Source organism: Rhinolophus sinicus, linkage group LG15, assembly GCF_036562045.2.
Source record: "Rhinolophus sinicus isolate RSC01 linkage group LG15, ASM3656204v1, whole genome shotgun sequence".
Lineage (NCBI taxonomy): Eukaryota > Metazoa > Chordata > Mammalia > Chiroptera > Rhinolophidae > Rhinolophus > Rhinolophus sinicus.
Window position 1 is genome coordinate 44416974 of NC_133764.1, and position 12022 is coordinate 44428995.

The 12022-nt window shown below is 38.6% G+C and overlaps 1 protein-coding gene across 3 annotated transcripts in view; it reads left to right on the forward strand.

The window, feature by feature from the left end:
- ZNF652 (zinc finger protein 652) overlaps positions 1–12022 on the forward strand; it is a 58299-nt gene that overhangs the window by 37137 nt on the left and 9140 nt on the right. For all 3 annotated transcript variants that reach the window (XM_074320612.1, XM_074320613.1, XM_019740634.2), the window contains exons 2-5: positions 180–1331; positions 3760–3907; positions 4274–4389; positions 4821–4965. In XM_074320612.1, the coding sequence (XP_074176713.1) occupies positions 432–1331; positions 3760–3907; positions 4274–4389; positions 4821–4965 (1309 nt within the window). In that variant the 5' untranslated portion in view covers positions 180–431. The remainder of the gene's footprint in view (positions 1–179; positions 1332–3759; positions 3908–4273; positions 4390–4820; positions 4966–12022) is intronic.

Here is a 12022-nt window from a genome sequence, read left to right on the forward strand (position 1 = left end):
GTAACCCAGTAAAATAATGGCCCACACTGAACCATTTAAGCAAGATAAAGAAATATATATACATATTTGTATATATATAGTTTAATTATTTTAAGCTGTGTTTGTTTTATAATATAAGTTCATGCTATAAGAAGAAATAGTGGTGTCTGACCTTTTTTCCTCTTTGTTTTTCTTTGTAGATAAAATGCTCCAAGTCACTTGGAGCGTTCTTCAAAAGAAAAGTCACTAGTGCTCTGCTCTTGCCATAATACCAAACCTTTTGACTTATGCTTTGGTGCTGCAACACTGGAAGAATTGCACACAGGTTCCAGGAATACCTATTTTTCATTTGATTCTTTGTGGATGGAAAAAGATTTGAGTCTTCATAATTACCCTGTTTTAAAGCTATTTCTCTGTAGTCTGAACTGCTTAATAAATTGGGCCACTTACCAATGAGCCACACAGCCAGTTCCTGTCAGGAGCTGGTTGAAAACTGTGCTGTGCATGTAGCAGGGATGGCACAGGAGGATAGCCGTCGTGGTCAAGTGCCATCTACCTTTTATCATGGTGCCAACCAAGAGCTTGACCTGTCCACCAAAGTGTACAAAAGGGAATCAGGAAGTCCTTATTCTGTGTTAGTGGACACCAAGATGAGCAAACCGCATCTCCATGAAACAGAGGAACAGCCATATTTCAGGGAGACAAGAGCAGTGTCTGACGTGCATGCTGTTAAAGAAGACCGGGAGAATTCTGATGACACAGAAGAGGAAGAGGAGGAAGTCTCTTACAAAAGGGAGCAGATCATAGTGGAGGTAAACCTTAATAATCAAACATTAAATGTATCTAAAGGGGAAAAGGGTGTCTCTTCTCAGTCCAAAGAGACTCCTGTTCTTAAGACAAGCAGTGAGGAGGAAGAGGAAGAGAGTGAGGAAGAGGCCACAGATGACAGCAATGACTATGGAGAGAACGAAAGGCAGAAGAAAAAGGAGAAGATAGTGGAGAAAGTCAGCGTTACACAAAGGAGAACGAGGAGAGCTGCCTCTGTTGCCGCAGCTGCCACTTCCCCTACTCCCAGAACTACAAGAGGTCGTAGGAAGAGTGTAGAGCCACCTAAGCGTAAGAAGCGGGCCGCAAAGGAGCCCAAAGCACCAGTCCAGAAAGCTAAGTGTGAAGAGAAAGAGACTCTGACCTGTGAGAAGTGCCCCAGGGTCTTTAATACTCGCTGGTACCTGGAGAAGCACATGAACGTTACTCATAGGCGCATGCAGATTTGTGATAAGTGTGGCAAGAAGTTTGTCCTGGAAAGTGAGCTGTCCCTTCACCAGCAAACAGACTGTGAAAAAAATATTCAGGTAGGTTTCATCACCGAGAGGGCAAACTTTCCAGGATAGAACCTGGCTGTTCAGACTCACCTGGTATCGCCCAAGAGAATAAACACAATAGAGGCTGAAGGGACAGATTTCACCAATTTCTCTTTTTAAAAGCTCCTGCTTTGGTCTTTTCAAAACCCAAGCTTAACGTTTTATTTCACAAGCATTAAATATAACTGATGCTGGACTAGTGGGAACCCAGGTACACTGGCAGGGGGATCTGTTGTAGGTGATTCCCAGGAGGTAGAGTCAACACCGACTTGGCACTGAGATTCACTGTGGTAGGACATGTAATATATTCATTCTGGCATCTTCTCTGTCAAGGTGGGAAATACTGAGCAAAGTTCAGGAGTAGAGAAAGGTCCCTTTCTAGGCTTAAAAGGATGCCAGATTCTAGAGCAGCTGACAAAAACCATAATGACTGAGACCCGTGGAAATGGAAGACCTCCAGGAGTGAGTTTGCTTTTACCAGTGGAGAGATGACAACACTAAATTTGTCAAGAGGCTGAGCCCATGGGAATATGCAAACTTTAAACAGAGGCTGAGCTGGTTGAAAATGTTGCCCACTTGGCAGTAGGGTTATGTAATGCTACTGTACCATATTGGTAAGGTAACAAAACATGGTGTGCAAACCAGCCTGGTGTCTTGAAAGGACTGTACTGTGATAGGTTAAGAGGTGATTATATTATGCGAGTGAATTATATTATGTTGGGCTTTATCGGTTTGTACATGTGAATGCGTAGCAATGAATATTTATAAAAGGTAAGTCTATTAATGTCTCCATATGTGAAATAGACATATTTTGTACCATATTTAAGCTAAATTTCTTTTAAAAGACGAAATTGTTTTTTGCTTTGTTTCCTGGAGTGCTACTTACTTTTCACATTTCCTCTTGCTTTTTTTGATCAACAATTGAGATCATTGCTTTACTTGAAAGAGATTTTTAAAAAATATAATTTACATTTGCTAAAAATTCACTGCTTTTTGATTTGCCAGTTGTGACTTGATCTCCCAAACGCTGGGTAAATAAAAGAAGACTGAGTCATGATGCCAATACCCTCCAGTAACTGCCAGTGCCCTGCTTGGTGGTGACTTTCTCCAACAGTTCGGGCCAAAGGGAGTGTGATTCAGTGCTGCACCCTAGGGGTCGAACTTAGGCTTGGTAGTGATTCATTGCTGAAAAGGTGTATCTTGATCTTGACCTTTATGTAGCTTTTTTAAAAAAACTTAAATTTGCTTTATTAAGGTACAGAAACATTTAATACATCTTTTTTGTGATTTTCCTCTCTATTCCTTACCATTATACGTTTAAACTTGTGTTCAGGTTTTTGGATGCCGCTAAATGAACTCTTTAGATTTCCTAAAGAACCCTGCTTTGTTCTTATGTATAGATCCTAATAATCCTGATGACCTATGGCAAATAAAAATTAAAACCTTGCCCCCAAAAAATGGTTCATAAGGAGCTGTCTGTGCTTTTCTCGAGCAATAGCCAGCCAGAGGCTTATCTTTTTAACTCTTCTCAGAGTCCTTGTTTTCTTGAAGTGACACTAATGTTAAGAGATCTTTATTTACAGTGAATACCAACTTGTTCCTTTAAGTATCCCAGGGTCTGATGGTTACGTAGAACTTCCTATATTGTTCTGCTTTAACCAGAATCATTTTAGTTTGATACACTTTATGCCTGATACACTAGACTATTAATAATTCATATTACAAAGAGCTAGGAAAGGTTGCATGTGCTTCCTATAGATGCTTATACGAGAGACGCGGAGCTGGGCTCTAAGGGGAAAGGGAGGATGATCCTAACACTGTAGAGGTTACATTAAATTCTGCCCGAGGGAAATATTTAGTAGAGCAAGTTAGATTTGAGAAAATACAAAATCTCAGTAATTTGTATTAATGAAGGCTCTAAATACATTCTCTGAGGTACAAAAACATTGTTATACTTCTGCTCTGTAACTATTAATGTGTTTTACCTTATTTTTATTTATGCTAATTTTAAATTAGTTTGTAATCTGTGGTAAACACCTATTATACTGCATAGTGACCCATGTGTAGGAGGCAACTGCTCTTGGTAATCCATATATTTTTTAAAAACTTGAAGGTTCTTTTTTTTGGTACAATACAAATTTGATAAAAGCAGTTAATTCTTCGATATTAGTGGCACTTTCCATTTGTTCTTGTCTTTTTGCCATTGTTTTCATACTCCCAAAGTGTCCCTAAAAGATGCATCTTAGAAACTAGAACACACCGATGGTGCTGGAACGTGGACTCCATGGAGGAATAGCGTTTGTTTGGATTCTGGCCTTGTGCCGTGAATTGAAAGCACACCCATTCCATCTGCCAGTAGGCAGGTTTGGCTTTTGGTGAGGCCCTGTAAATAAAGATTATTTCTATTTATCCTGCTCAGTGTGTTTCCTGTAACAAATCATTCAAGAAACTCTGGTCCCTTCATGAACATATCAAGATTGTCCATGGATATGCAGAGAAGAAATTTTCCTGTGAAATTTGTGAGAAGAAATTCTATACCATGGCTCATGTGCGGAAACACATGGTTGGTAAGTTTTGTTGGCCGCTTTTCTCTCACACCTATAATTTTCCCTTGTTCTTTGGTGTGTTTTATGCTCTAGATTGGGCAGGCTATGAGGACCTGCCTTACTTTAGTCACTTTTGACTTGTTGAGACTAAATGCAACAACATGTCTTCAGGAAGCATCACCAAATTGGGTGATACAGTGTTCCACACCCAGGTGGTTTTTCAACATTGCTATTTATTTTTCTCTTCAGAACATTGCTATTAAAGCCTCCCAAATTAGCGTGTAGAAAGTGAAGCTGGCATGATGACCTTACAGTAGGACACCTATCTTTTTCAGTTCGGGCTTTGGGATGGACTTATTTTGAGTGTAAGTGCATTCTGTGTTGCAGCACACACGAAAGACATGCCTTTTACATGTGAAACCTGTGGAAAATCATTCAAACGCAGTATGTCACTCAAGGTGCACTCCTTGCAGCATTCTGGAGAGAAGCCCTTCAGATGTGAGGTAAGGAATGTGCTACCCACCAGGCCCAGGCCTAGGGACTCTCCTTTGTGTGGACAGTGAGGCAGTGAGAGAAGGGTGTGCTGTAGTCCCGGGCGCCAGGCTGCATTTCCACAGAACCTCAAACACATGCTCTGAGAGAAATGTCATTTTTAACACATTGTGAACTCTCTTGGGATAAGTTAAATTTGGGACTAACACATGAGTTATTTTTCTTAGTAATTCAGAGAAGTTGGGTATACGTCAGTGACCATTATATGAGAAATGTCCCTTTTATGAATAACTCAGCTGCAGAAATATAGCAGAGCCAAATAGTTGACAGAAGCAGGTTCTGTTCTGCAAATGAAAAATAAACCTGTTTCAGAGACTGTAGGGTGGGCTCATGTAAAGCTGCTGTGCTTGGCATTCAGAAATCTCCCCTGTGTCCAATGCAGAACTGTGACGAAAGGTTTCAGTACAAGTACCAGCTGCGCTCCCACATGAGCATCCACATTGGGCACAAACAGTTCATGTGCCAGTGGTGTGGCAAGGACTTCAACATGAAGCAGTACTTCGATGAGCACATGAAAACACACACTGGTAAGAATTTCTGGGGGAGGGCACAGCTGTGTCTCACGTACTTGTTGATTGATGATCACCTGTGAGTCTGTTTAAAAATCTAAACCACCGGTTTGCGTTCTGAGTGGGAATTCCACTTTAAATAAACCCGATACAGAAACATACCAATTTGTCATACTGAATAATTAGGCTTTCATAACTCAGTTTATTTAAAAAGGATTATTTGTTAGGGCCTTTTACCTGCACATTCCTTCAAGAAAATGGATTCTTTCTTTGGGGCACAGGATCTCCTGCAATGGTACAAAACTTGTTTTTGTGTATATGCATATTATTTTTCTAAGCAACAGGTTCTAGACCTTTGAAAAATGGAGGACACTGACTGCCTTAAATAGAATACCCTCTCAGTAGTCGTCAGGCTTGATTGGCTTTGCTTTACCAAAATTCACTCCTTTTCAGGGACACACCCATCAAATGAGGTTTAGTATTTTATCCACTTTGTGTTTTCAGGGGTATATGCTCCATAGCGTGGATTTGAATCTTGTAAGCATTTGTCTATCCACCTTCCAAGGAGCTGGCTAAAGTAACAGCTCCCCTTTTAAACACCATCATTGTATCTCAGTCTTACCAGAATTAGCTGTCTTTGCACAAATTGCACAGTATGAAACATTTTTCAGGTTTCTAAATAAAATCTAATCATAGGATTGATTCTTGGTTCTGTTAGTCTGTTACAGAGTAGCAGAGCTAGAAAGAACCATAAGAAGTTATCTTGCTTAGCCTGCTGTTCTTTTTGCTTAACTAATGGTGGGGAAATTCTGCCCATGACTGGATCGCTTTAGTTTCCATTTCTCTGTGGAAGTCCAAAGAAAAATGCCTGCCTGGTAGACTTCTTCCCCATTCGGAGCAGAGCAAACTCAGATTTTAAGAATTTGACTAGATAAGAGACCATGAGAGGAATTGAATTAAGTAAATTACACCTCAAAAGTTAATAACTTAGAAGCCTAAATGGATAGCAGAATATATGGAGTACTTAACAACTTCTCTTATAATTAATTTGGTGGCTCTTGGATAGGCTCTAAGTTTTGAGTCACGTTTTAGGATTCAATTTTTAGTTATTCAACAGGAAACTATGAACTTGACAGAAAATAAGTGTTTTTTGAAGAAAGAAATTGTGTGAAATTCATACACAGTGCTTGGCACATAGTAGGTGCCCCGTAAATGTTTGTCACAAGATTGAAAGGGACCTCCAGCCATTTAAGCCTCTGCCTCTGCACTCATTTCCGGTTTTCTGCCATTCTCCCTGTGCGTCTGTCTCCCCATTCCTTCCTCTCTTTTTCTCTGCATTTTTTCTCTTTCTTCCTTCCCCTTTGTCCTTCATTCTTTCTTCAGACCCTTAAGTGTCCATAATATGAATCCAGAGTGTATATGTCTGTGATTAATGTATTTGCTAAATAAAATTTTATGTTAAGCATTCTTTGGCCAGATAGGCAAGGTGAACGTTTCCTATTTCTTCTAAAGGAATATAATTACCTAAATTTACTTAAATAATAATAATAATCTTACATACATTTTTATCCTCATTAAAAGAGTAGTACATGCTTATTGAACTATATTTGAAAATATGAAAATTGGAAACAAAATAAAAATGGTCTATAATCTTATCACTGCACTACTGTTAACATTTTGGCATACACTTCTTAAAAATTCTTTAGTTTCTTCATATAGATAAATGCTATGCATAAGTATTCATGTGTTCGTGTACCTAATAATAAAACAAAAGTGGGTCTTTATACTTTATTTTAACCTGCTTTTTATTTTACTATATTGTCATTAGTAGCAATATCATTTTAATGGTTCTATAATATTCCTTCTTGTAAATTTGCTGTAATAATAGCCATTATTTATTATGCACATATATTCCAGACACTATCTTAAGTGCTTTACATACATTCTCATTTAATCAATATAATTGAATTTTTACAACAGTCCTATAAAGTAAAGCATGTTATCTCCATTTTTATTTAGCCAGTTCCCTATTAGACATTTAGATTTCTGTTTCTAATTTTTCTACTGTTACAAATAATATATGATAAATTTGTGGCTAAATGCATTCATGATTATTTACTTAGGATAAATTCCTAGAAATGGGATTATGAGGGAAAAGGGATATGTACATTTTTAAGACTTGATGGTATGTTGCAAAATAGCCATCCACATACACTGGTACCAGCTGTGCGTGAAAACACCTACTTCCCCAACCCTCTCCAATGCTAAATAAAATCCTTGCTGATTTGATAGATGAGAAATGGTTTCTATTGTATTAACTTGCACTTAATTACTAAGTAAAATTGAACATTTTTTCATATGTTTATTGAGTATCAGTATATTTTCTTTTCTGGATTGCTTGTACCTTTTCTGTGTTTATCTTCCTGTTGCAACGTTTGACTTTTTCTTATTGTTTATAATAGCTCTTTATGCATTAGGTTGGTGCAAAAATAATTGCGGTTTTTGCAATTGTTTTTAACCTTTTAAACCACAGTTACTTTTGTACCAACCTAATATATGTACTAGACCTTGTTCAACACCAGTGTTAAAATACTTTCCCCTGGTTTGTCACCTGCCTTGTAATACTGTTTGTAATACTCAAATTGGGAAAATAGATATATGGTGGAGTTGGACAAACCTGACTCTGCCAGTTACTAGCATTGTGACCTTAAGTGACATTGTGACAACCTCTGTCAGCCTCTGGTTCCTTGATATTAAATAAGGATGACAGTAGTACCTGAGGAGATACAAGGAGAAGGGTTAGCTTTAAAGAAGAGGGATAGCTCTCTTAAGGCTGGATGAAACCACATTTAGACTATGTTTTGATGGGGATTAAGGCCATTGCAGGAACTGACATTGATTGGGCTGTTTGCAGTTAAAGAGAAGTGAGGCAGATCTTATCTAGGGAAACTGACCAACCCTCAGGCAGGGTTTCCTAGGATGTTGTGGATGGACTCAGGGTGAGTTCCGCATAGAGTAATTGCTGATTCTTCTTGTACCAGCCACAGCGCTAAGTGCCTAGGGACACAGGATGAATTAAGACTTGTTTTTCCCCCCAAGGAGCTTACAATTCAATGATAGTGATTGTGGTAATAACAATAATAACAATAGCACTAAAGTGCATTGAATGTGTACTGTGTGCCAGATACTATTCTAAGCACTTTCCTTGTATTTTCAGCTTATCACAATCACCTATTATTGTCTTCATTTTTCAGATGAGGAAACTGAGGCTCAGAAATTACACAATTTATCCAAGACAGTCTACATTAGTCTACATCAGTCTACAGAACTACATTCTTAATGATTCTGATATAAATTTAATGTAGCAAGTCATAAAATGGAGGGATACACAGGACATCATAAAGGCAACAAGCACCATCCAGAGTCTGGTTCGCAGCTTCTAGAATTTGTCAGTGTACTCAAGCAGATCAGGATCAGAGGGAGTGGGGTGTGCTAAATAGTCTTAATGATATATAAATAAAATTGCTAATTTATTAATTTACAGTGAAAAGGCTGAGTGGCAAGTGGTTCAGAACTCTTATAGTCTTTGGTAAGCATATTCTTTGCCTAAAGAATAAACTATATTAGAAGCTAAATTATAATCAAAAGATTGTCAGGGACAAGGAATTACAGCAAAGCAAGGTAATTAAATAATCTTAATGGTGAGTACCATACTTCATTGAATCCATGAAGCCATCATTTGTAAGACAAGCGTAATTTATGTACCACTAAAACAGTCCTGCAAATTAAACAATGGCATGCCATCGATTGTAAGTATATGTCAGTTTCAGAGAGTATTACCAAGTAGGGGGAAATACCTGTCCTAGAATTAGCAAATATTTATGTATAAGAATCTGCTAACTGGGGCTACTGTAATGAACAAGACTGAAATAGTCCCTAGGTTCACTGAGCTTATAGTCAGGTTGGGTGATAGACAAGCAAGGCATAACAGTGGTTTGGTGATAAAGGCATAGTAAGTACGTGGAACTTAAAAGAAGTTGGCTAGAGTTTGATGATTAGGGGTGCGGGGCAGAGAGTATGATAAGACATGATACTGGAGAGCAGTAAGCAGGAACCAGATCGCAAAGAGAAAAACAAGAAAAGTCTGGTAAAAAAATTTGGACTTTATTCTAGGGACAGTGGGAAGTTCTGGAATGATTTTAAGCAGAGTGTGACACAACCATGTGAAAGGTCACTATGGCTACAGTGCGGAGAATGGGTTAGAGGGTGGGGAGCAAGAATGGAGGTGGTGAAACCAGTCAGGTGGATACTGGCAGTAGTCCCGTACCCAGTAGTCCCGCAGTGAATGATGTGATAATAAGGACTGTGGTGATAGCAGTGGAGGAAATTAAAGTGATAGGCAAGGTAAAGTGTAAGGAACTTTGGAGATTGAATGGATATCAGTGGTGTGGGAAGGAAGAGGGAATTGTTAGTCCCATATTTGGGGCTTATATACCGTTTGTCAAGATAAATAGTGGAGGGAGGAGCAGGTTTGCTAGGTAGGATAATGAATTTATTTTTTTACTTGTTCTTTTGAGATGTCTATGTGATATTCTAGTGGAAATATCCAGTGGGCAGTTTACAAAATGGGTTTAAAGCTCAAGCAAGAGACTTAGGCTAGATATATCGATATAGGGACTTCTGATGCTACTCAAGGACACTCATAATAAGCAGACTGGATTGCTTGCGTGTATTGGCCAGATTGCCTTTTCCTTGGAACAGTACAAAAGACCTCTAACTAAATTCTTCCTCCTTCCTGTCTTCCCTGCAGATTGTCTGTCTTCATTTAGAATGTTCTTTTTTTCAGCCTCATTACAATACTGTGCCTCACAATCAGGTTCGCTTTGTCATATGTAACGGGTCAGATCTTTAGCTGTATCGATACACAGGCTGTTCTGGTTATCTTGATGAAGTTAGCTGTTAATAAATCTTCCAGCCATCCCTTTACTAGCTCTTCCTTAATGTGGGACGTTATACAGGTGGTTGATTTTAAATATTACATTTTTATTTTTCCTTCTTTCAGCCTCATTGTAATCATACTTTGAGGTTTCAGGGGAACCTTGACATCAGTCATTAGCACAGTCAGGAGATGGAGCCTGGTGAATAATCAGAGTTAGAAGTAGGTGGGATCGTGAGCGTATGTCTGGAACAACAAATGTGGACAATTTGGTAGGACATTAAGAAATGAGTAAAAGATTATTAAGCACTAAAAAGGACCCATTTTAATTTGAATCCATGGATTTATGGTAGGCCAGTTCTAATAGTTTTTGCTGTTTCTATGGCAAACCATTATAGCCTGCAAGACTACAAATGAGAGATGATTAGAGAGAGCCAGGATTGGATCCAGGTTGTTTGAGCACATAACAGAAAATTAAACGTCTAAGCATTTAGTAAACTTTCAACGAATCCATGCTGTTTGCGAATGAAGTGTCCAGTGTACCCAAGAAGTGTTAGTGAATCAAGTGGCGAGTGTTTGCTCCCATTAGACACATAATCAGAGTAGGTCCTTTGGCTCTGTTTCATATGGCTGTTTGGAGTGAAGAATACCTACTCTGGAGAATCCAGGAGGGAGGAGTTCGATAGGTTATCAAACAGGTGTGCATTTAAAGAAGTGAAGCATGTTTAGTTTAGAAAAACAGAAAGTACATATAAGTTTAAAAAATAAAGTAAGGCATCACTCATAATCCCATTACCTAGAGAATAATCACTGGTAACATTGGTTGTACTTCTTTCCATTTATTTTCTATACATATTTTTCATTCAAAGTGGATAATGCCATGCACACATTTTCATAACTTGCTTGTTTTACTTAGTAGACTGTAGATAATCTTAACTGAGTATAGATTTTCATGTTAATAATTGCATTTCTGTTGAATAAATATAGTGTACACCTGAAACTAACATATTGTATGTTTGCTATATTTTAATAAAAATCTTTAAAACATTTTAAAAATTATATTTCTATACTTTTATAATATTGTTTTTAGTGGTACATTCCATCAGATGGGCATATCATAATTTATTTAATCCATTCCATTTAACATAGAATTTGAAGTTTTTAAGGTGATTGGACGAAATGGATTAAAAAGAAAAACAAGCTGGGTTCAGAACTTATCTAGAAAGATGAACATGAAATCACAGTGAAGAGCAGGGGCAGTGATTGAGTAATGAAAAGCTGGAAGATAAGAGAAATATAATAGTCAGGAAATAGTACTGGTGATTACGGAGATGGAGGAAACAGGTCACTCCTGACTGTTCAGTGGACTCTTTGTCAGGGAAGTAAGGAAAATTCTGGTTTCCATGGGAGGAGAGCAACAGGAGATAATCAGTTTTTAAAGGCAGAGAGAAGAAATAAGGACTATAATATAGGTAAAGAGGTCTTTGCTCCTAGTATAGAAGGGGTCCCAAAGTGGAGGAAAACAGTAAGAAAATAACTTTGCTTGGGGTACACAGGGATGTGCAGAGGGGTGAGGTGTGAAGGGCTGGGGTTTATGCGTCAAAAGCATAGACTCTGGAGCCAGACTGCAGAGATTTAAAACCTGGCTCGCCACTCGCTATAGAATAGAATCTTGGCTGAGTTTCTTAGTTTCCTTATCAGTAGAATAGGGGTAATAAGAAACCTACCTCATAGGGTCTGTGGGTCTGTTGGTGGGTTACCACGGTTAATAGGTGTAAAGTGAGTAGGCCAGTGACGAGCACACAGTAAGACTCGGTACACAATCGCTATTACTTATAGAGTAGAGTAGGGCCACCTATTGGAAAGAAAGGGAGCAATAATTGAAGTGACGGTACTCTCTTGCAGCAGGAGTTACCGTGAAGACGCAAGCCAGGCGCACTGAGAAATGATGAAGGAACTGAGAAGTACAAGCATATGCTCACTGAAGCACGTGTAACAGGCAGTCTTCCCCTCAGCTCAGCATTCTGTATACAGTGATTAATGGACATGTGCCGCCATCTCCCCACTATAGCCTGGGGAGAGTAGCAGGCAGACATAACTTGGAACTAAGCAATAAGTCCGAAGGAAAGTTAGGAAGCG